Source organism: Rhopalosiphum padi, chromosome 4 (genome assembly GCF_020882245.1).
Source record: "Rhopalosiphum padi isolate XX-2018 chromosome 4, ASM2088224v1, whole genome shotgun sequence".
In the NCBI taxonomy this organism is placed as follows: Eukaryota; Metazoa; Arthropoda; class Insecta; order Hemiptera; family Aphididae; genus Rhopalosiphum; species Rhopalosiphum padi.
The window spans coordinates 40,918,016-40,944,844 of NC_083600.1; the positions used below are offsets into that span (position 1 = coordinate 40,918,016).

Here is a 26,829-nt window from a genome sequence, read left to right on the forward strand (position 1 = left end):
CAACTAATAAAACTCAATTTATTATTTAAAATAGACATTACAGTCGATTTCTGTTAAAAATACCGTTTAATAACTGTATAAAAACTATAAATTATACATTTAAGCTTTAATTATACCTCAAAAGTCAAAATATATAATAACGTTATTGATTTTTTGAATATACGAAAAATAATATTACAACTCAAAGATTATGAAAATAGAATGCTGTTAGTCTAAGTACGAATGGTTTATTACTAATTATACATAATGACATAATGTAATGTGTTAATTAATAGAGAATCATTTAGGATAAATTAAATACCTAATCATATAAATGAAGGAATGAAGTCACTAATAGCATTGATTTTAGAATATTCTAATTTAATATAGTTATATATGCAACAAGGAGTAGATTATAAATGCCTGAATGACTACGTTCGTATTTATAGTTATTTGGTTTGATATTTAAATGATTTTTGACGGAAAAAATAATATTATATTTACTTTAAATAAATTAAGTAAACATAATAATAATATATTGTTACTAATTATCTTATTTCTATAGTTCTATAATAATACAATAGAAAGCTGAATTTACCAAATTTGCATCTAGATACGAGATACCAAACGATGTACCTACGTATATATGTACCTAAGCATAATATTCTGCCTTGTTGAATATATTCATTAAAAATCGAACAATATATTTTTTAAACATTTGTGTCTTTATTATTAACTCTATATTATTACCAAGTATGTGTTTTTATGTGAAATTTTAGAATAACTATTGTCCATGAAGCATGGAAGTTTATATAGTAGGTGTAACTAAGTATATTTTGTATAATTAAATATTAGTATTCCACTGCCCTTGACAGTAATAGTACTTAGCAGTTTTATACTCGAAGTAATAATACTTGTTCATTTGTCAAAATTTATAACATTTAGATAACAAATAATTATAATAAATATTAATTTTAAATATAAGTACAAATCCGTCATACAGACTAAATACAAAGGAATATCTTATTTAATTTTAATTTTAATTTATAAATACAATTTACAATCTGTATTCTGTATGTCTCTATTAAAATACCAAATACATAGGTTATAGGATTAAAAAATAATTGTCAATAAGTAATATGGCTTGATTAAAGGGTATATAATATATAATATTGTATATCAGATAAAATGAAATAGATTTTAATCAATAATCACTTTTTAAGGATTTATTTACATATCTTTATCATTAAGCATACAAATTATTATATTTTTAAAGACGTATATGTACTAAATACCAAATGTACCAAATTGAGTAAAAAATTATTTTAATTAGAAAATCTAATTGTTCTCTTTTATTCTTTAGACCTAGAACATCCAATACTTAACTTTTTTTTGGTTTTACTACTAACACAAGTATAGCAGCAAAGAACTACTTCCCTAATTTCTTATACCTTACTACCTAATAAGTAGTAAGTACAAAATACTACATTATATTTTATATAGCCATATAGGTTTACAAAGTCTTAACTAATAAGTAATAACCAATATATATATATATATATATATATAGGTTGTATAATATGTATATATTAATATTTAGTATATTATTGCTATTTATTACCAACATACATATTATATGTATATCAGAATACGATACTTGATAATATCTTTAAAACGATCTGTTTATTGTATACTTGTATACCCATAGTTAGAAGTTGTATTACGTATATTTCGACATACTATTATAATAATATATACTTAAGATTATCAGTTATCACACTCATTATTACAGTTTTTTTATGTAATATCTTCATAAGTTACAGAGTTTAATTTATTGTAAAATACTCTAGTGTTACCTATAAGATAGTTATGTGTAATCACGTATTCACTCAAACATTACACTCGCAAGCGTAACACTAAACAGTAAATATTTCAATATTATTGTGTTAGTTTATTAGTTTATCATCGGAATAAAAATCAAATGTATTTAAATATTTTTTTTAAACAACGCCTCTTTAGTAAGTGATTAATAATTACTGTCTATTGATTAAACATTAGAAAGTAAATGTACTTCATATTTTAATCAAATATTTAAATCTAGATAAGTTATACATTGTAATATCCATAAAAACATATATAACCTAAATACTATATAGCTAATAAAGGTTTAGTATAATATGGTAGGAACTAGGAGGTAATACATTATACAATTTATATATACGTATATATAACTACAACATCGACTATTATTATTAAAATTTGGATATAGGTATAGTATATTTATAATATATTAATATATTTACCAATATTTACTATTAAATATAATAGAATATTACAATACATATTACTATATTAGTATATTACAGTTAGTCCGTCTGCGTATATTATTGGTAGAAGTAAAATATATAGGTAAAAAATAGATTTAAAATTAAATATTATTTATTATTATTTAAAATATGGTATACATTTTGTCTTCATAAAAAGCATCATAATCGAGTACAACCTCGTGAGTACAATATATTATTATAATAGGCATTATATCACTATAACTATAATATAGTTTAATATATTCTCCATATGGTATACAATGTACCTATATATGCAGAATTTATTATAGTACATACGAGAGTCACGCAAACGTTGAAACGTCTGTATTATATTACATTTATATAGTATTATAGTATATAATATAGTAGCCATTAATTATAAACTATGTATAATGTATTATATTATATACCTATCGTCCGTCAGTATGTAGTATATACATCGTTTATATCATATATCATTATGAATTTAAATCGATATATATTAATACAATAATACACAACTACAAAAATTATTATAGGTACTGAATAATGATTTTGTTTTACATATTATTGTTATTATTATTATAATTATTGTTTGGTTTACCGCTATAGGTACAGTGATGTACTCAAAAAGTCAAAAATAATAATTATTATTGTATGGAGAGGACTACAGTGATAATACGTAATACATAAATAAATCTTTATATCTGTGCATATAATGTTTATTATAATATAATATATAATATTGTGGCCTTTATAGATGTTCAATTAAAATTACTCTAGTAGTCTAGTATAGTTAATTTTCTAAATTGTACAGCAGAACAAAATCAATAAGTATTTAATTTTGCAAGATTTTTAAAAAAAATATATAACTTAGGTTTTTAGTGCCTAATATATAGTCTTTGACATTTATGTAATATTTATGTTAAGTCTTGGAAATTATTGAGCCATTTTAAATATAATATTTTCAATGATGCAGGGAAATAAAGAACTCAAATTATATTCAATTTAAAAAAAAAAGAGACTATATGAGTAGTCATCAATACTCATCATCATTATTCATTATTCAGTATTTCAGTGTATTATCTATATTATGTTGCTTTTAAGTTAAACGAAAAGAACCTATGTAGTATGACAAGTATTTTACATTACGGTGGACGCGATTTCGGTGACAAATATATAATAACCGCTGTTAGTTTACACTACACCTATACCTACCTAAAACATATTATATTATTATACAACTGCCGCGCCGTCACCAATATATAGCAGAACGGTTTTGCATTTCGTGCGGCGTGCGGAGCAGGGATCGAAGTGCGGGAATAGCACCGCCGGGGAAAGGCGCTCCCGTCCAAAAATCCTCAACAACCGCCAGCAGAGGTCCCTTTTGTCGAAGGGGGAATAACTGTCTGACGACATATTATTATATAACGATCTATCGTTGCGCGAGATCACGCGAGGGGAAGTTAACGCTGTGCGGTAGAAATATAAGTATGTATAAACCGTACAGCGTAAGTAGTAAGTACCTACTAACTATGCCTTCTATAAGTATGTTGGCCGCGCATATATATGCACTTGTTAGTTGTCAGAATATTGTATATATCTAAGTTGTCAGTGTGTGAGGGAGACAGAGATAGGAACTCTGAGTTTTAAAATGTCTTTAATATTAGTTCATTTAAAAAAAGTTTCAATAATACTTTAGTCTCTATAATGGATATACTGTCGTGGTGCAGGGTAGGTACTTACGTCCATATTGTACATATTTTATAATAGGTTTTTGGTTTATCACTTTTTAAAACTAATAGTATTTAATGTATACCCTATATATATTTATAAAACTTATTTTGTGTCTTCCCCCTTTTTTCATTCACAAATCCAATCCTGTTTCGGCAGCTTCCGTCAAAAGTCACGTGTATACATTGTAGATCCATCAGTCTGAGTAAAATATTTTAAAGTTTTACATGGAATATGGGTTATTTTAAATTATTATTACAATATTAAAAATTCGTTAAAATTAAATATACTTATCTAGACATCTAGTTGTGCTTATTATAAATATAAATATAGTAAATGATATTCTTATTTTCATAAATTGTATAATAATTTGCATAGTTTATGGATTTTTATAATTTACATAATATACAATAACTAATAACTAATAACCTAATCAGTAATCAAATTATAACTTAGAATAAATATAATAAAAAGACAAAAACTCTGGAAGTAAAAAAGAGATATATAGCTATCACCTCTATCCAGTCTCCACCACACGGTAAATACTGTCGATTTTTAAATTTAATAATGTAAAATAATCTGAAATATTTTATTTTATAAGCCAAATTCCTCAAATGTATGATATTTTTTTGTGATTGGAGAGCAGATGTAGCAGTCCTGTCGTATAATATATAAATAATATAATAGAAGACATTATAAAACGAATTTTATTTTGTTGACGTTAAATATTACTTAAATTGTCTCTTGTCTGTATTAGACAGTTGACAGTCGTGTTCATCGCAAAGGTACACAATCAGTTAGAAATTGTTGGTATTTTCCACCGTGTATAATATTATTGCTCTAAATTATTACAATATAATAAAGTCTGGAGTTTAAAATGAACCCTTCAATTAAGCATAACTATAGTCTATAATACTATTATTACTAATATTTATTTATACGAAAAATTAACGTTTTGCTACGCCACATTTTCCCCGCCTTATTTGTTTGTAACAACTAATAACTAAATAACTAATGTCTAATAACCAATATACTCACAATATATATATTATATCATTTACTTATATGTCTATATAATATCTATATATTATTATTTGTTATATATCTGAAGTATGTAAAATAACATTTTATTGGTACCGTAATACTGGTGAGTGACGAGACTATACGAATAAAAAACAAAAAGGTGGAATAGTAGACAGGTACCTGTGTATACCTACATTTTAATATATAGTAGCTACTATACCTATAGTTGCTAGTGCAAGTATTTAATATTACGCGTGTACATTCGTAATTTATTGCTTTCGATTGTCTTGAAGTCGAAGGGTGAAACTACAATGAGTTTAATAAAATTAATAATTATAATTATCGATTCGTTAACAGGAGGTTGTAACAGTAATTAAACAGTAGGTATATTATGATATAATATTTTATATTATATATTATGTAGGTACACAGAAACTGGAAGTTATTGATATGTGTGCCGACTGTTTTTGTATACATATCATATAATATGTATATATGTTCCAGTTTTCTAACATAACTCTGGAACACCTGGAATAATATCAACCAAACTTTATTCACATATGACTTACAATCCAGAAAAAAATAACATTGGAGCAACTAGCAAGACACCCCTATAGCAACCATATGCAAGGGGTCGTGAATGGGGTGGCCAGTGCTTTTTACTTCTCTAATAATTTATGATAACATTATGCACACATCACACGCACGCCATTACTTAGGTATTTATATTTTATAGAGATAATAATATGTATTTATGTTGCAAATGACGTATAATATTGCTGAAATTCATATTGTTTTACACTTGCAGAAGTGCGTGATAAATATATAAATATGTATTCGTTGATGGTCACTACCTATGTTAATAATTATTTTTTGTTTAAAAAAAAAAATACGATTTTGCTACGTTGAAAACCACTTATTGTAATACACTATAGTAGTAACATTAAAGTTTTTTTTAAAATAATAATGGCAACTGGTAATATAATAATGTATAATAAAATAAGCTTACATACTTTATAATTCATAAGCTAAAGCGTAATAATTGTCTAGAACTATTTTCAAGGTATTAATAAACCTAATGTCCTAATACTTCAGATGAAAGGGATATCCCATAAAATTCATGCAACAGTAATAGTGTATACTTAATTCATTCATTCTTCAAACTCTAAATAGGTATAATATAATTAATTAATATATGGACCTAGGTATCGATTATTCTATTTATATAATAGATAACAAGTTAATTAATATTCGATATTATATTTTAACTTTATCAAAAGTTCTGAGAGAAGCTTCGGAATATGAAAAGAAATAGAGATATATGAATAAGGTATACGTATATAAACTATAAATATATTATATCTGTCATAAGAAAAACTAAAGTACTTAAAAATCACAATTAAAAACAATTCGATTTGTTTTTTGAAAAAATGTATGCGTTATTGTTATTCGTTATATAATTATCTGGAAAAATTTTTCGACACACAAAATTAAACTGTCAGCGAATAGCTCAGGTTAAAAATACTACAATCATACAGGGTGATATGACGACAGTTATACGTGTATAGCAGCGATGACGACGATGACGAAAAGTTTTGATGCTAGTTGCAAGTCACATAATATATCTATATGCAGTCAGACGCCGTTTTCGCGGTCCATCTGACCACGTGTATATAAATATATAGGTAAGTATACTTACAACTTATACATAATATGTGTAAGTAATATTTAATAAGTATGAGTATGTCGGTCCGAACGGTCGAGTGTTGGCTTATAAATATAAATAATAACAAATATAATATATAGTATCTATATAATATGCGGAACTGTAGAAGTTACATAAACCTACCGCGGCCGCAGCCGCCGCCCCAAAGTAAAAATCAAAAACTCCAGGCCATTGAGCGCCGAGATGCGTATTATAAACGTGGTGCGAGCATGCGCACTGACTTTTTATGCGTATAAACTATACGGTATTATTACCGCTGTTGTATAACCGAGAGTTTCTAATTGATTTTGCCACCGTTGACGGTGACGGGGATGGAATAGGATGGCATAAGCCATAAGCGAACTGGGCCCGACAAAAAAAAATGTAGATCTATTTTACTAAACTTTTTTTTTCTTTGCAATTATGCTTACTTACATATTGTTTATTTATTTATTATCATTTGTGGATTTAGTATTTGATGAGTAATTAAAAAATACAAGATTATTCCAAGCCGATGAAAGTTATCGATTCACTGATAATATAAATTGCAGCATTACAGTTGAGCAAAAATTATATTTTAAATCATTTTGAATTTTGAATTTTTAAACCGTTATACCTACGCAACAAGATATAAATCCCGGAGACGCTAAAATTATACAAATCTTACGATACAAATTACTTTATTCTCATATTTACAATATTTGTAATAATAATCAATTGCTTAAATAAAATATTAATTATAAGTAATTCACAATATTATACAGTTACAGCAACTCTATTATTGTCTTCAATTTCAGTTACCACGCAATATGCAATAATATATTATCTTCAGTTTTTAATTGATTTGTTAAATATTGAAAAAAAATTAACAGTAATAAATTTTAAAATCGTTATTGTGTCATGATAACTAGTACGTATAATCAATTTTTTGTTCGTCGCATTATAGAAAATAATATTAGTATATTATATAAGACATAATAGTGCATAATTAATCAAGTTACTTGATATAGAGGTGTTAATAAAAAAATTGAGACTAAGCACTCCCTAGCTTTCACCTATAGTTAATAAGACTATATATATATATATCTTGTTCTTAAACGTGTACTTAGAATAGCATCTAGCATATTTGCATATTTGCTCATTGATAGTTTTTGAAATAATTGTAAATTGTATACCAATGGCCAATGCGGCTATAACTATAGATGACTATAATACTATAATATATATCTACGAAACTACTATACCTATGAAGCCTATGTGGCTATGTATAGGCTATAAATAATAATAATAATCACGAAATATTATTACAATATCATTCGTATGGAAACTCGACCCATAAATATATGTATTTATACTATTACCATTTATATAATTGTGTTGTCCGACGTGTCCGTGACACTGTGGAAGAAGATTTTAAATACCTATATGTATCATAATAAATATCTTCGCGCACCGTGTTGCATCGGTGCTCGGTCATCCCATAATTCTCGCGGGGGCGCGCTGAGCATGTTATTGCCGTTATTGGGAACAGATATCGTTATTCGGTTGAATAATCCAACTTGAATTTGTTTCATCGCACATATTTCCACTCTGGTTACTGAGTTTGTATTGTTGTATATGCGTACGGTGAACGTTTAAAATTCTCGAGAGCCGATACTGTGCTGCATTATTAGACAGACCTAACACCTAACTACTTAAGCCTTAAACAGTTATTCCGCACGGTGCTTATAATATAGTAAAAGTATACCTAATGCCGATATATTATAAAATATTGTCATCGTTGAAAACTGTAGACCAACATAATTATATACCTATAACTATTAACTTGTAATATTGATAATATTGTTACAACTCATTATACCTATATATTAGTCCTTATTTTTTTTGCGCAGTAGCAAATGACAAATAGACAGAAGAAAGTTTATGTTTACTAGTTATACAACCCTTAAAAGATGTTTGTCTAGATATGCTAAAAAAAATGGTTAAGTGTATAGTACCTAGCAAAATTTACAAAAAAAATTGACTGACCTATATAACCAATATTTAACGTGTTTCCGTCAACTCGTATTGCTTATTATCGTGTCCTATGACACCACATATTATATCATACCTATATATTATAGGCTATAGGTATAGTATAGGTATACTGTAAAAAAATTATAAATACAAGATATCATTATTAGACGTAAATGTAATAAATCATAATACAATATGTTATATGTTATATAAGTACCTGTAGTACATCTACGTATATTCGGTATAGGGATATCCCGTTATTGCTGTTATAAGATGATGTCTGTATAGGTATGTCTATTTACCTACACTTATATCAGTGTATTATTTTTCTTTCGAAGCGCCCCCACATCAGTTAGCAACAGCGGCATAAGACATAAAACAATAAATATACATACATATTACTGTTATATAATTCTATATAACACAATTTCTGCAGGTTAAAAAGTTTAAAACTAAATCACCCCAATTCACTGGTGGTGAAGCGATAGAGTTGACCTGAACTCGACCCTCATCGCCATTCCCTGCTGGCCCCTGGGCCCGCCACCACAATATCTATATACCTACGACGTAAATTTCAAGTATACCCGTTCCCCCTATAGTAATTTTATAGTACATACTATAGACATGAAAAAATACGCGTTTACATATTATTAAACATTTATACAGGCGGTATACGCAGTACGTTTGTATTATACCTTTTATACGTATCTGTTATAAGTTATAACAAATAATATGACATCAAAATATTGACCGTTGTCCCGGCGTGTCCTTTAAACCTACATAATGCATAGTAATCGCATTTATACATAGATCGCGTTCGATATTTTAATTGTGCTTTTTTTATTAGCGGGTATTAATGCATATACAGTGATATACATAATAATATGTATATAGTACACTATAAACACAATATAGCTCCTAGTAGGGGCGTTCTCATAGGGTGAGATGACGGATGAGGGTGTCATGTATCCCCTCTTCGGCTCATTTTTATGTATTGATTTCTCCTCATTTATTGATAAAATAAAAAGTCATGTTTTAAAACTTATTATTCTTTCATGTATGTAAGATTGATAACAATAAAATATATGATAAAATATAGGCAATGAAAACATATTTACCGCCATCACGGAGTGATTTACGCCAAGATGGTGATGTTACTGTAATAAGTATAATAAATAATAAAACATGTACAAAGTATAAAAATATTCGTTCTATATACACACGATTATAAATTATGTACTCAGACACCCAGTGATGGCGTATTTAGACTAGGGCTACTGGGGCCACCAAATCCCCATATATTTCCAACTTAGGGGGCGCAAGACCGTTATAATTACATTAAAAAATATTGAAAATGATTTTATTTAAAATATGAAAACAAATCTATAACATCAAAATCTTACTATGATCACTATTTAATTATTCAATTTCTGTAAGGTGCCAACTTTCTATAGGCTTAGAGCCCCCTAGGACCACCAAGTTTCATGCTACGCCACTGGATATACCTTTTATTATATAACTAACTATTAATAGTCTAGCACCTGCATGGCTGCATGAAAACGCAACTTCCAAGAATATAATACATGATACATTATTTTTGTTTAACGTGGTTTGAGAATGACCAAAAATGGATATCCCATTTTACCTTCAGAAAAACTGAACACGCCACTGTAGTATAATTGTGTAAGTACCTAATTTAAACTTTAAAGACTGATTGACCTCGTGGTAAAATTACTTTACCCAGTTTACCCATATTAACACAATATCGTATCAATCGTATCATTCCAATTCCAAAAAGATTATATTTTTATTAAAAAGTTTTAGTCGTGACGTATCCGGTAATTTAATTTCTATTCTCTACCTTCTCTTCCCTCATTTCCAAAAATAGGTAAAAATGTAAAATATTTTGTTTATGTATAATCTACCGCAATATCGTTGTCCAGCTGTCATCGGGTACAAAAATGAATACTTAAATAAATATAAATTTGTTAGTTCGTTAGGTACTAATTAGTAATTATTAAACATTCCAATTTTTACTATTATGATAGGCAAAGGCAATACAATTCTATCTATTGTACGGTTTACACTACGTATACAAAACGAATAAGAATACCATTATAATATACCAGTTGATATTTGATCCTGCACGGCGACGGCCGTGAGCCGTGACAAATTAAATACTTCATTTTTCTAAGAAATAATATCAATTTTATCAAATTAACTTTCGAAGAAATTTAACTTCTTTTTTTAAATGTAGTTACTAGTTGCATATTTCTATAGGTACCTACTTCCATGTTAGTAATACTGATTTTAACATTATGTAACACTAAATAAAATTAATACATTTTATTTTTTAACAATAAATATATATTATTGAATACTTTGTAATTATTTGTTTCCGTGTGGCCAGTGTCACACGCGCACATACATTTATTGTACTGAAAGGAGATGCTTATGATAAATATAATTTTATGTATTTGTGGGAGGAGAGGATGTTATAGGTAAAATTTAGAAACATTTTACCCCCCCCCCCCACAAATATGAGCAAATTATGCCAATGCAATTTTTTTTTATATAATAAATGTAGGAATAGTGGTAGGTACTAGGTACCTATAATAATAATATATGTATAGGTTGGTATCTAAAATTCTAAAACCCAGTTGGCAGTCAGTTTCTGTCTGATATTTTAAAGATAATTATTATTCTCAAACCAATGTATTTTGTGTTGAACATTTAAATTCGATTTCACAAAAATAATTTTTTTTTGATATTTCATCTTTACAAATTATTAAGAGGATTAGACATTAGAGGACACTATAGCAGTATAGCAAGTACACTTGCATTCGTTGTTTTCGTCTTACATGTGAATAATATAGAAAATTTGTGTACAGCGGTTTAAGTTTAATTTCGTTAGTTGAAACATCAAAGTGAATCGATCTATTATAAAACTCAATGATAAAAAAATAAATTATTATTTGTGTTCGTATATTGGTTCTTTATGATACTTAAATTTTTTAGCGTGTTTTACAAGTTTTATCAGTGTATTTAAAAATGATTATCTCGTTAAAAAATTGAACTATCATAAAAAACCAACTTAAGAACATAAATAATAATGTTCTTATCGTTGTTTCAAGTTTCATAATAGGTCGATTCACTCTAATTTTTAAACAAACGAAGTTAAACGTGAATTTCTGTCTGTAAATTTGCTGTTACGCTTTATAAGTTAGGACGAAGACAACAAATGCGGGTATAGCCACTGTATAGCGTCGTATTATTATCCAAATATTTTTCATTACATTATACATAAAATAGATAATTTCTACTTAAATATTTTTCGGTATAGGCAATTAAATATTAAAATATGCAGGTAGCCTAGTTCTTTGGAAGAAATATAAACTATTAAACTATTTTTCTCTAATAATCGTTGATTCATTTTGATAGTTGGTGTTATTGACTTACAAATAAATTTTTTTTCTCGATTTAAATTAAAATATTCAATAGCACATTAGCACTATATTGAACAGAGTATTATGTTTTAACTAAAATAATGATTAATTACTTTCATAGTTTATAAATGATATTGATTTTTTTTTAAATCTATTTTATATCGCTATAAGTAAACAAATATTTCTTAAATAATAATATACCATATAGGGTACCCTATGGGCATAGATTATACAATAAACTAATAATCAGTAATAAATAACAATACAATTATTGTATAATCAATGCTATGAGCTATAGCATATAAGTTATAATTATATTGTATCATTAATAATGAAATCATTTTTAAAACAACAAATTAGACATGGAATACCCATTTTTATACTAAATCAAAATCTAGTCTTCAAGAAAAATTAAAATTAAATACTTTTGTTATATTATATTATGATATACAAACAGTTATATTAGTTGTTTATTGAGATCAGATAACATTTCCTAAAATAAATTTCTTTAATTTGAATGCATTAGGTAATTATATTTTATTATTAATAATTATAATTATGATTGCAAATTAAGTAATATATTTGTTAATTTTATACTTAAATATTATCTTATTAATAATTAAGTTTGTTTATTAATCATACAATATTATTTATATTATTGAAAAAGTAAAATAATTTTATATAATAATAATTAATATACATACTTGTTTTGGTTCTTTACTCTAATATTTGTAAAACCCTTAGATTGTACTTAAATAAACAATATTATAGACCGTTTAGTCATTATATAATACATCATAAAATAAAAGTTGAACCCATAACTCATAAGTCATAAGTCATAAGTATAATAATTTGTGATTGTATCTACAGATTTAAACATAGCATACATTTATTCAATATTTAATACTATAAAATCAGTAAATCATATTATGTATAAATATAATTATAACATATTCTGATATTCATCTAATTGGCTTTATTAAAATCATGAACACATATTTATTTATTGTTTTTGTAATTCATTTCAACAATTATATGGAAACCATATAATTAAGCCTATTAAGTACAAGAAGGATACAAGAGAATTTTAAACTAAAAGTATAATGCCTCGTTACTGCCATCAACTTGTTGGGAGAATAAATCTTTCAATATTTTTTTTATATACATAATATGTGACCATATAGTTATCCTAGTGTTTAGTTCAACTTGTATAATTATAGAAATTAATTGACTTATTACTTAAAAAAATGATAAAATATATATTATAAATATTAATGCAGTTTAAGAGAATGTCAGCGCAATATTTGTTTTCTTTCTACATACAACAGATAAAACGCTTTTGCCTAAAATCTTTTTTTTTATGATTTTTCAGTAATCTTAGAGTAAAATCACTTATTACAAAAATTATAGAGGATAATATTTTTGAAGGAATACAATATCCGTTTTATATTTTATTTTTACTTAATTTTATATAAAATAAAAATAAAAATGTTGTGAATTTAAATAATGTTAAATTGATTTGAAACAATATTTAGACAAATTGATATGTCATACCCACAAAAAAATTATTCTCATCATTCTGGTAATGGGTGATTTTACTCTAAGATTACTCAAAAACATATTAAAAATGATTCTGCATAAATGCATTTTGTTTATGTTACGCTTGGCCAGAGAGGGAAAATTAACAGTGTGCTGACATCTTCTTAGAAAATTATTATCAGCTTTCAGGTACTTATAACTTATTTAATCATTTTTAATACTTTAAGGTATAAAATAAAGAAAAATTTATTTAAATTATTTCGCTTCTATTTAACTATAACAATTCAACACTAATAAATAGTAATTTAGGTATTGGAATACATATTAAAAAAGAACTAATTTGAAATTTAAATAGTATAATATGTATCTTTAATTTTTGCACTGAAAAAAAATTAGTATATAGGTATCTTGTTAAAGCACTATTTTTTGTAAATGATTCATATAAATAAATTTGAAAAAAGTATAAAATAAAATTAACATTACATTACAAAACAATTTTGTTAGCTAATGAACAAGACAATCCAGTGTTATCTGGCTCAACATTTAATTGTTCCACTTTACCATTTTTGATTAACATTGAGTATCTCTTGGAACGGGTACCACCCAATGGTGGCAAGTCAATGGCCAAATCAAAGGCCTTTGTGAGTTCTGCATTAGGATCAGCTAATAATCGTACCTAAAATAAATTAATACAAAATCATTAACTATATAAATATTCTTGTACAATAATAAGATACAAATGGGGTTCTGATATTCATTCCTGATTATTTTTCAAGATATTTTCTCTATAACTTCTATGTATTAGAAATTAATACATGTGACATAAAAATTAAAGATAACATGTTGTAATTTATTTCCAGTGTATATTTTTATTTTTATTATCCCCGTGGGCAACCTTAAATAAATTATATTTTTAACAAAGTAACTTTTGTTACAATCAAACTATTGATTATATAATATACATATTTAGAAGTGACAGGTGAATAGAACAATCAATATACAACCTAACCCCAAAACTCACACATTAAATGCAACTAGTATAAATAATAAATGGTCTACACTCTAAATCAAGAAAATAAATAATAATGGGAATAAGTCTGTAGTTGTAAGACATGTTTATTTTTAAATATGAATATGAATTATTTACAACATATTAATGATATGTATTTTTTTTACTAATTATACTAACGTTTAAAGGTCAAACTTTTATCAAACTGGGTGATTAATACAGTCATAATTAAAAACCCACGTATAAAATAGCAAAGTTTAAAATATTTATTTCTATATTATGTAATATAAATTAAATTTATGTTTTCATTTTGATTTGTAAAACGCAGAATCTCTCTTTTGTGAGACAGACTATAATTTTAATAAAAATAAAAATATATATGTACCTAATTTGAATTTGTTTCATTTGCAATAATTCAAAAAAATAAACACAAACATTTTTTTAAAATAATAATCACTGTTATGTAAGGAAGTGACTTCATATACAGTGGCAGCCTAGCTAATGACCGGTGCCATCTTAATGAATCAAAAAATGCCCCATTCAATTGCCCCTTAAATTGCTATAGGGTTTTTTTCTGAATAAAAGTTGTAAATCACTAGATTAAAATTCGGGTGACTGGCGCTTTTCGACAATTCCAGGGGCAGCCTAGGCTGCCACCGTAGACATGCCTATGGAGGTATATTTAGACTATTTAGTAAAATAATATTAATGATAATTTGAAAAATTACTTTTCCTTCAGCTTTTTGATCTTGAGCCCAAGCTGCCATGACAAAGGCATCATTCACAGAAATGCAAACAATTTCATCTACACCTTTACTTTTCAGATCTGCAGCAGTGTTAACATAACCAGGCAAATGTGTCTAAATACATTTAATTAAATTAATTAAATAGTTAAAAAGTAATCTATATTATGTATGAATACGATACAGCAAAAAATGTAAAAATTTACCTTCGAGCAGCCTGGAGTGAATGCTCCGGGAACTGCAAAAAGTATAACAGTTTTTCCATTGCACAGTTCTGATATGTTAACTTTGTTGGCGGGTGTATTTTCGAACAAGTCTACGCTTGGCACTGTATCTCCAACCTGTTAAAATTGAAAATTATGAAGATAAAAAAAATAATAATTAAATAGTTTAAATCTATCTCACTTTAACCGGCATCTTGGAATTCAGGCTAATGCTTAATAGACGTTTGGTTATTGTACTGAGTACTGTGGACGGGACTGCACTCACTGTCTTCTGTAATGCCCCAATAGAATAAAACATGGTTGAAATAAGCTTGGTATAATTATTATATATTATGAGACAAATGATCAGTAAATAAACAACGCAGTTATTTACTATTACGTATAATATATTATGTATTGGTAATTTATGTGTGTATGTGTGTGTGTACTTTACCGTTTTACGAAAATGGTTAATATTATTAAAATGTAAGTGATTGACTGGTGACCGGTACGGATGGCAGATGAGCACAAACGATGAATAGGTGACGAACGGTGAACAACGAATGTAAAGATTGTAAAGTTCCACTAGTCACTACTGCCACTGCTAACTGCCAACTGCCAAGGTCAACGCAAACTTTGCGTCGCAAAGTGATAATAATAATTATTATTAGGTGGTCGCTGATCACACTGATCGGTGATAGGGCGGCGGTCGAGTTCATATACAATGGGGCGGACGCAAATAGTATATTACAGTAAATTCGTAAATCTATAAACCTTGATCGTGTAGTAAGTAGTAACAATACGTTACTATGGTCAACCGTGTATAAACACGGATAATAATATGTTGGCTATGATTCGACGAGTGTCATTTATATTTTATAATATAATATATTATGTAGTATGAACTGCAAAAATGTCGTACCCAATCGTCCTAAAATTAAAGCCGAGTTCACAGCAGCTATACCGTATTCTACTATTCTAATATCTGATTGGCCGTTGTCTACCGTGAGTTGGTTGCCGAGCTCAATTTTTGGACACGACACGACAGCATAAGCGGAGATTTGATTGAATTTTAGTGAGAGGTTTGAATCTGTCATTACAAAATGAGTTGTGGGAATGATGTGTTAATTTGAAAAATGTTCAATAATTTTTAAGCCATGACGTAGCTGTGAAAGCGTGAACCCGGCTTAACACAATAATACGTCTACAGTGGAAAAAAGTTAAAATAAGTGTGGGTTACGGTTTTTAAAATTCGAACTTTCAATTGTTTCAATATATCTAATATTTAATTATCTATATATATATATATCTATATCAAAAAAATATTAAATAATATTATATTTTTTTTTAGTATACTTATGTAGTATATACAGACCAATGTATTATAAAACATGGCGGTGCCCAGGTGCGGCGGCTCGGCTGGAACAACACCATCCGCCAATGAAAATGTCGCAAGCGTAGTTATAGTAAGTTGTTGTATAGTTGCCGGCACCGGTATTAGCATACCATGGTTGCCGGCAAGGTTTATAGATAGTATCTATAAACCTTGGGTTGCCGGTGCCCGGTTATCACTATTATCAGATTTGTTTCAGGTTGGCTACATTCTACAATAATACGATACTTGTAAACTAATAATTATTAATTTTAAATTTTAATAAATTAAAATTAAATGTAAATACGCCAAATACGGTATTGCAGAATCTTCGTCCATTTTGTTGAATACTCGAGTTTTTAGCATAACTATAGAATGTTTTGACTTGACTATGATAAAATAACTATAATACATTGTAACAATATCAACCACTTTGGTTCATGATCATGAAAATGCCACTTTATCACCACATGAGCACTTCGCACATGGCATAGCTATAGATAATAAAGATATGAATTCAGAGTTTTTGATTTTAGTTTTAGCCTTTCGTCGTGATTTTAATTAAATAACTTAATCCTGTGTTTAAAATAATTTCTAGAGCCAGTAAAATAATAAATGATCGAAATTTTCCTGTGCTACTAATTGTATGTTTTGTTGTATAATTTCATATTTATTTAACAATATAATATAATTAGTGGTCTTGTTTGTGTGGAAAAATGAAGAAAAATAGAAATTCAATGGTAGTACCTATTCTTTACAGTTTATAAATTATTATTATTCACTACATAGCTGCATAGATGTATGTTTTGTACACAGTATAATATAATAATAGGTATATAACATTGTATTAAATTCTGTTTTATTAGATATCTATAGGTTTGGTGGATATACAATCTTGTTGACACTATACCACTATAATATTTAATAGGTAGCAGATTACCTCAATTTTAGAAAAACTTACTTTTTTTTGTTTCTAAACAAGATTCATTTTTTTTTTAAATTTTGGAATAAATAAAAACAATATTAAAAGTTATTTTGTGTGCCTGCCACAATATTTGACTGTCAACCGTAGTAGTAATTTCATAGAGGAATAAAAATATGTATTTAAAGTTTTAATGAATACAATTTTTTTTACTTCATTCAAAGAAAAAATAGATAAATATGGAGAAACATCATTGACATTGGCACCATTCTCAATATAACACTCCACAAATAACCAGTTTAGAAACATAAACATTCATATTTTCACATAGTGTAACATAAACACTTTGAAAGCTGATCAATCATAATTATTAATTTTATGAATAGGGTTAATACAATGAATTATAATGAGAAATTATGAATAAAGTAAAAATAATATTAGTACAATCTAATCTATAAAACAATACTAATAATAATTATACTCTGTCCAACGAGAGAACGCCCCGCAGACTGACCAAAATCAGTTTTTCTGCAAATTAATATATATTAAATTTTTAATATATAATAATTAATACCAAGCCATAGGCGAAACAAGTTTTGATAGCAGGATAACACAGAATTGGCGCGTTCTGTCGCTGGACAAACTATAGATGATTCTTGGTATTATAAATACTCACATCATTAAATGGTTACTTATGTTTAGACTGTAAATTAAGATGATGTGTTGTAAGATTTACTATAATTTTTGAGAAATTGAGCTGCTATAGAAATATTGAATTTTGTTGTATATTGTTTTTTCAAATAATGTTAAGATAATAATACATTTTGCATTACAATTTATAGAAAAACAAGTCGAATAAAAATGAAAATCAAACAGATACAGAAGCTATAAAGAAAAAAAAACTGACTACTAGACAAAGAAAAGCACTTACAAAAATTATAGAAAAAAAACAAAAAAGCCAAAAAGTAATTTAGTTTGTTCTTATTATTACCTATTAATGTTTTTTGTTATATTTCATAAAAAGTTTTATTATTATTTTTTTTTTATTAATTTTTAGAGATCGGAAATGTTAAATGAATTGAAGAGTCTTGAACTTTCAGCACCTTCATTGTCTTTAATGACATCTATAAGTCAAACTCAAACAAGTGGATTGAGAAATGTTTTAAAACAAAAAGTAACAATATTACATAATTATTTTAATTTTATACTATATAATATTAATTTTAAAAAAAATTGTAATAAAAAAAACATATATTTCTAGAAAAAAAGTAAAACAATTAAACCTATTGAAGAAAATAAGAGCTCAGATGAAATGACAGTTGATGAAGATGTTGGTTCAGAAATTGACGAAGATGAAATTGAATAATAATTTATTTATATTACTTAAAATCATTCAGCAGAAAGACTGTAATCATTAATTTTACAATGGTGGCCATAATTGTTTTATTTTATTATGTGCTGATTTTGGTAACCATGTTAAATATCCTTCCATCAAATCTATAAAAACAAAAAAAAAATTGTTGTAAACATCCAACATTTTTATTATTTAATCAATAAAAGTTTACATGTTGGCTTTTTTAACCAATGTTCTTTAATTTTTTTCGCTGAATCATCTTGGTTTTTCATTAATGTTTGTGAAAGCAGATAAAACGGTTCTTTTAGGCTAAAAAAAATAAAAATAAAAGAAACAGCTGTTCATGTAATGTGGAATATGTACCTACAATTGCACAGGCATTAGTAAGAATTCAGGTTCAGTTATCAAATATCGTTTAAAATATAGCAACTGTGGAAAAACTTTTCCATACAGTATAAATATAGCTAACCAAGAATACTTTTGTTCAATATCAGGAAATTCAATCTCAGCTTGTGGTAATGTCCATCCAGCTTGACCTGAATAAAATTTAATTTTAACTCTATTATTAGATTGCAGAGTTCAGACAAAAATTAGTAAAATAAATTACCATAAGTTGCATTAATTGTACAGAACATTTTCTCAGTTGCTCTATCATACCTAGGCTTAGGATAATCCAATACTTTTAATGTTTTACATAATTTACTAGCATACATGGGTAACCATTCTGGATCAATTGCAGTAATGCCTTAACAAATAGATTATTATAAATTTATAAATGTTTAATCTCATCTTGTATTAGCTTTATTGTTAAAAAAAATTAAATCCTAACTAAACTAATGTAAATATTATTATTTATTTACCTTTAATATACATTTTGTCTTGCACTTCAAATATCTCCTGGTAAACTAACCATTCTGGTTTACATATTTTTAAAACACTGCTGTTGTGTATGTATACTATTTCTGATAAATTGGATGCATAATAAGCAGCCTTATTTTGTCTTAAGCCATTTCTTTCTAATTCGCTGGTAGTTAATCGCCTTGCAACTCTATCCAACATACCGGCTAACACAATTTGTCTTATTTGTTTCACCTACAAATAATACATTTTGCATTATTGCAAAATAAATAGTAATTCCTAACATGTCATACTTGTATTGGTGTGGGCGGTCCCAAGTCTAAATCAGTATTTAATTTTAATGATGGTACATGTATGTTGAGTTGATTAATTAATTGATTGTTCAATTTCCAAGCTTCTAAAATTGATTTTTGATGTAATCCTGTTTTAGTGCAATAATCTTGTAGACCTCCTAATCCCGATTTTCTCATTGCATGACTTGCGCCTCCCATGGATCGTAGTATTACCATTAGATCCCCTAAATATTGTAAAAAAAAAAAAAATAGAAGGTATACAATTTTGAAATTATATTTTTACATAAATAAATCTAACAAAATAATGTTAATTATAAATTTAACTGTTCAACTTTATTACTCATAATAATAAATGGAAAATGTTATATTATTAATATTTAATTTGAAAATAATTGACAGGAGTAAAACTTGCCAATACAATTATTTTATTGATTAAATATTTGAATAAATGCATTGTTATCAGTTTTTACCTAAAAGTAAAAATTCGCCTCTGTTTACCCATGAAAGTTTGGTTTTTTTCCAGGCTTCAACATTATCACCAGGTAAATACTCTTGAACAGACATTGCCGAAATTATAAACAGCATATACTGTAATAAACTACGGTCTTTACTCAAACATAGCATCTTGGCATAGTTAGGGGTTAATGGAAAAACAGCCATACTCTTTCCCAGAGGTGTAATATTGTTAATTTCTAAAAATATTTTTAAACAATTACTTATTACATAGTTAAATAAATATTATAGTTATTGAATTCACCAGCATCATTTTTGTCAGCATCTAAAGCGCCAAGTGTTATTAATCTTTTTTCTGCTCCTAAAATGGTCTGTTTATCTGGTGGAGTTGGAAATGGAAAACTAGTAATTTTATTAATTTTCATTGATTTCATTTGTAAAATAACATTATCAATAGGTATGGTTTGAATTTCAGGTAAATTCCATTCTGGAAATTCGTCATTAAATAGTGCAGATGAAAATAAACTATAAGATAAAAAAACAACAATATATCTTACAAAATTTTTATTATAACAAAATAATTTTGTCTTTTTGTAATTTCCTTGATAAGATCAATAAAAATAAATAAATATCTATTTAATTCTATTTAAAAACTGTAAACTTACCGATAACAGTGTCCAGGTGAAGTTCTTCCAGCTCTACCAGCTCTTTGATTTGCTGAAGCTTTACTTTCCCAAACAACTGAAAATCTTGAAACACTAGTTACTGGATCATATTCTCGAATTTTAGTTTTTCCACAGTCAACAACGTATTTGATATTAGGTATAGTTAAAGAGAGTTCTGCTATGTTTGTACTAACAACACACATACGACAACCTGGAGGAGGTGGTTCAAATATCTAAAAATATAAGGGATATAATCTTAAAATGATTTTAAGTATTTATATACAACAGTAAATAAGTAGCTCTAATTAACCTTTGATTGTTTATGGGCAGGTAACAATGAATAGAGAGGAAGCACCCATAGTGGTGTAGAACTAAATTTCATAATTTTACTTGGAATTTCATCATCTGAATCATTACTTGAGTTATCCGAAAGAATTAACTCATCTTCTGAATGCATTTCAATGTCATAATCATCTAAATTAATATCGGGCAAACATGTTCCAATTTCTTTTTTTACTTCAGGCTTACATTTAGTAATTACTTCTCTATTGGAATCTGTTTCTCGATATGGAAATGCTTTACGAAGTTTTGATACTAATTGTTGTACTTCTAATTTACCTGAAAACACATTTTTTTTTTTTTTACTTGATTATTAATATTAAATATTTACAGCATTATAAAGAAATAAATGCAGTCAGTTTAAAACCCCAACTTTTATTTCCAAAACATGATTTTTTTGGTTTCAAGCTTTTTAATATTTTTTTTTTTTTTTTTTATTTATTCTCGAAAAATGTTTCAGCACACCAAGTGCTATTACAATATCTTAATTATAATAATGATACGGTTAAAAGAAATAATAGTAATAATTAAATATAAATTCTAAATTAACATTATAATATAGTCGTTAGTAGTGAATAGTGATAGACATGGCTGGTCGAAAAATAGTTTCTATTTATTTGAGATAAAATTAATGAGGATACGGTCTAAGAAAAGATAAGATTATGTAGGTATTATGAAACAGTGTGCGATAGTATTATGGGGAGATAATGTCCTTAGCTATTAGTGTGTTTAAGACTGAGGTAAGGAGGAAATTAATGGATTAATTAAAGAGCTTAAATTAGATATGAGTTTTGAAAAGGTATTTGATATTTGCTCCGTGATTTTATTTTGGTTATTGGTGGCTTCTGCATATGATTTGGTTTTGGCTCTGGGTTGAGACTGTTGAGAGTGATGGTCAGGATCTTTGACTGGTTGAAACTTTTGAGCAGATTTTTTATATATTGACTGGAATGCTGGGCATCCTTTGAAGTTTGCGGTGTGGTCTTTAGCGCATAATGCGCATTTGGCTGGACTATTTCGGTCCTTGGTGCACTCGATTGTCAGGTGGTTTTCACCACATTTGACACATCGAGCTTTATGGCTGCAATAGTTCTTTGTATGTCCATAGTCTTGGCAATTGTGGCATTGCGATGGGCCACGTCTTTTTTTGATTGGTTTTTCGATTTTCACTATTGTGTTGAGAAGATATGTAATATCGTGGATATCATTATTATTATCTTGCTGACGGATATCCACAAAGAAAACTGAAAGTGGGCAGTTGTTCCTGTTTTTGGCATTGTAAATACTCTTGACTGAATGTCCCAGTTCAGTAAGAGCAGAAGTAATATCGGTGTGTAAGGTGGAACTATGTAAATTTTTGATGACGACTCTGTATGTGCGAAGGCTTGGGGGGGAAAACGAATGAAAGCTAGCGCTTGTTTCGTGTAAATGATCTATTATTGCATTGTAAGATCGTTTATCGGTGGGTTGTACAATGAGGTATGATGGAGTGGACTTACAGGTGTAACCATTGGGTCCGGTGATATTTTTTAAGATGGTGTTGAATGCTGAGAAGTTAGATATGTTTTTGATGTGGATAGGAGGAGCCTCGGGCTTAGCGTTGTGAACTTTTTGAGGTGGTCTATCCGGATCTTTCGTGGTGCTAGCTGAAGGTGTGGTGAGTACATTGTCTTCATCGGTGTTAAGTACGGTGTAGCGGTTCGGGGTGACAAATACTTTTGTGTTTTTGTCGATTTGACTGGGCGAACTGTTTGATAGGTTTCGCTTCGTTGTTTTAGGTGTATGCGACATGGTAATGACGTAATGTTATTGTGGCAATTATATAATAGCGATATGATAACGGAGCGCGGACGATTACGACGTGCGTGTGTTCATGTTGAACGTTGCGACCGAACTATTTTTTAATCTTATGAGATATCTAAAATTGCAAAGTTTAATTGAAGTTTATAGTAAGTTGAAATTTTATTTTTGGGAAATAAGTATCATATTATGCTGAAAATAGTTGTTACATAATACATTTTTTTAGTTATATAAATTATTGGAACATCTAGTATTTTTGTGGTTCAGAAGCATAATTTAAAATATTCTTCAATTTGCTTTAATAAAAACCACAATGGAAATACAGGGTGTCCCGCCAGGATTTACCCATTGCGATATTTCCTGAAATAATAGAGATATCATAATTCTGTTTTTTTAATAAGATTCACAGGGACAAGAACTACAAATTTTCCATGTTTTAATTTATTTTTATGTTTTGGTAAAAAAGTTAAAAAATTTATTTTTTTATTTAATTATTTAAAAAAAAATTAAAGATAGCCATTTTGTAGTTTTTTTTTCTGAAAATATTGACGTTTTAAAATTTTAATTTCATCAATTTCCTGATTTTTAATATTTTTTCTAGTTTCGAAAAAAACTGCGAATTATTTAATACGATAGTGCCATAGTGGTATCATTGTATCAAACATGTGGCCCGCCGCCCGCGTGCTCGTACGGCTGGCAAACGGGTTTCAGTGTGGCTTGCAATAAACGTCATATTTTATTTCTTCAACATTGTTAAATTGTTAAATAAAGTTAATAACTACCTATTGTACAAAATATCAATATGTACATTTTTGTTATACCTAGTATTAAATATTATAATTATAATAAATAGATAAAACTAATGTATTTTGTTTACTTTGAGTTTGAATTTAGTAAAAAAAAGGTGTTTCTATTTATTATAATTATAATATTTAATACTAGGTATAACAAAAATGTACATATTGATATTTTGTACAATAGGTAGTTATTAACTTTATTTAACAATTTAACAATGTTGAAGAAATAAAATATGACGTTTATTGCAAGCCACACTGAAACCCGTTCGCCAGCCGTACGAGCACGCGGGCGGCGGGCCACATGTTTGATACAATGATACCACTATGGCACTATCGTATTAAATAATTCGCAGTTTTTTTCGAAACTAGAAAAAATATTAAAAATCAGGAAATTGATGAAATTAAAATTTTAAAACGTCAATATTTTCGAAAAAAAAAAAACTACAAAATGGCTATCTTCAATTTTTTTTTAAATAATTAAATAAAAAAATAAATTTTTTAACTTTTTTACCAAAACATAAAAATAAATTAAAACATGAAAAATTTGTAGTTCTTGTCCCTGTGAATCTTATTAAAAAAACAGAATTATGATATCTCTATTATTTCAGGAGATATCGCAATGGGTAAATCCTGGCGGGACACCCTGTATATGAAAAACTTCTTTTCAAAGACTAAAATGATCTACATAAAAATAAAGGTTAAAAATATAATATAAAATAAATATATACCAGTAAGAAACACTAAAATACCACCAGCTGGTAAATTGGAATGAATTTTATAAATTTTTTTGTAAGCTTCAGCTAAATAATCATGTGGAGTTTTCTTGTTAAAATGTATTGTCACTGGAAACTGTCTTGAACTCAGCTACATAACATTTCAAAGTAGTTTAAATTAAAATATATATTAAACAATCTATTATTTTTTTAAATATTTACTTCAATAATAGGCGGTGGTTGAGGAAAAAGGTTTTGGTTTTTTGAAAAATCGTCAACTTTAAGAGTAGCAGACATAATGATTAGCTTCAATGGATTTGATCTTTTTTGACGCAGGTTAACAATACGGGATAACATTCCTATTAGTATATCAGAAAACACTCGTCTCTCGTGAGCCTCATCTAATATAATTGCTGAATAGTTTTTAAGCAAAAAATCCTGAAAATAAATATAAATTATATATTTATTTTTTATTTAAGTATAGTAAATAGCCAAATTTACATTTTGGATCTCTTTTAACAATACACCATCAGTCATAAACTTTATTTTTGTATTAGGACCTGCATTTCCTTCAAAACGTATTAAATATGATACAATATCAGATTTTTCATTTAACTCTTCAGCTACTCGTTGAGATACAGATATTGCAGCAATACGTCTAGGTTCTGTGACACCAATCATTTTATTCCCACTGAAAATAAACAAATACAACATATTTTTGTTAGTTGTTTGATTTATTAATGACTGTGTTACATTTAATGTTATTTATTTATACATTTTTTACAAAATAAAGGTGTTGAATTATACATGTTATAAAAGTGTGTTTACCTTGAGTAGCCGGCTTCATATAAAAATTGAGGGACTTGTGTCGTTTTTCCACTACCCGTTTCACCAACAACAATAATGACATCATTTTCACTGATTGCTTCCATAATGACTTGTTCTTCACCAATAATCGGTAACTTTGAACGTGAATTTATAATTTCTGATGTCCGATTGATCAGTACTGGCTGCCTTTTAGCAACAGAATCTGTTTTTCCACTCATAATGACTGATTTTGGAAAAAATATACAATCGAATTAATAATTTAATATCTTCTTCTTCTTCTTCTTATGTTATAAAACGCGTGAGGCTTCGCCCGAAACCCACTTGAGCGCGCTTGCTGTACTAACCGTAGTTGCGTTCGCTGAAAAAAGAATGCGCTTCGGTCGCCGCCGCCCGCCGTTATCGCGCCGGTCCGGTTATCAAAAATATGTTGGACGACTGTACGATTATTACGATTATTATTTATTATTATTACACGATTTTCTACAGATCTTATAGCTTTTTCCGAGTTTTTCCGTATTCGTGTAGTATACGCCTTATTATACGTACCGAAATTCTGTCGTGTGATCGTGACGAGCGATTGGGCGTGAGACAAAAGTCGTTCAATACATATATGTATATATATTTTATATATAATAATATAATAAATATAAATAAAATACGCATAAAACGAATATCGATTACAAATATATTCAAAAGAAAATTAACGAGAATGTCTGTGTGTGTATAATGAAA

At 27.7% G+C, this 26,829-nt stretch overlaps 3 protein-coding genes across 4 annotated transcripts; 1 reads left to right on the forward strand and 2 right to left on the reverse strand.

Moving 5' to 3' along the window:
• Positions 1-14,094: 14,094 nt before the first annotated feature.
• On the reverse strand, positions 14,095-16,469 carry LOC132928223 (peroxiredoxin-5, mitochondrial). 2 transcript variants are annotated; one of them, XM_060992751.1, is made up of 5 exons: positions 16,158-16,469; positions 15,906-15,995; positions 15,707-15,841; positions 15,486-15,617; positions 14,095-14,424 (listed from the first exon to the last, which is right to left on the reverse strand). In XM_060992751.1, the coding sequence occupies exons 2-5, from the start codon at positions 15,915-15,917 to the stop codon at positions 14,233-14,235; spliced, it is 471 nt and encodes a 156-aa protein (XP_060848734.1). In that variant the 5' UTR covers positions 15,918-15,995; positions 16,158-16,469; the 3' UTR covers positions 14,095-14,232. The 2 variants fall into 2 exon arrangements, with proteins under 2 accessions (XP_060848734.1, XP_060848733.1); XM_060992750.1 differs by lacking the exon at positions 16,158-16,469 and having other exon boundaries at positions 15,906-16,151.
• A 1,088-nt stretch (positions 16,470-17,557) lies between these two features.
• LOC132928224 (uncharacterized) lies at positions 17,558-19,578 on the forward strand. Its single transcript, XM_060992752.1, has 4 exons — positions 17,558-17,815; positions 18,840-18,962; positions 19,055-19,171; positions 19,259-19,578. Exons 1-4 carry the CDS (start codon positions 17,792-17,794, stop codon positions 19,361-19,363), a joined length of 369 nt encoding a protein of 122 aa, XP_060848735.1. The 5' UTR covers positions 17,558-17,791; the 3' UTR covers positions 19,364-19,578.
• Positions 19,356-26,410, reverse strand: LOC132928222 (probable ATP-dependent RNA helicase kurz). The gene is made up of 14 exons (XM_060992748.1): positions 26,098-26,410; positions 25,771-25,960; positions 25,492-25,707; positions 25,285-25,420; positions 21,931-22,238; positions 21,621-21,853; positions 21,260-21,480; positions 20,973-21,194; positions 20,503-20,726; positions 20,212-20,443; positions 19,959-20,096; positions 19,719-19,887; positions 19,563-19,660; positions 19,356-19,494 (listed from the first exon to the last, which is right to left on the reverse strand). Exons 1-14 carry the CDS (start codon positions 26,313-26,315, stop codon positions 19,418-19,420), a joined length of 2,682 nt encoding a protein of 893 aa, XP_060848731.1. The 5' UTR covers positions 26,316-26,410; the 3' UTR covers positions 19,356-19,417.
• Positions 26,411-26,829: the final 419 nt, after the last annotated feature.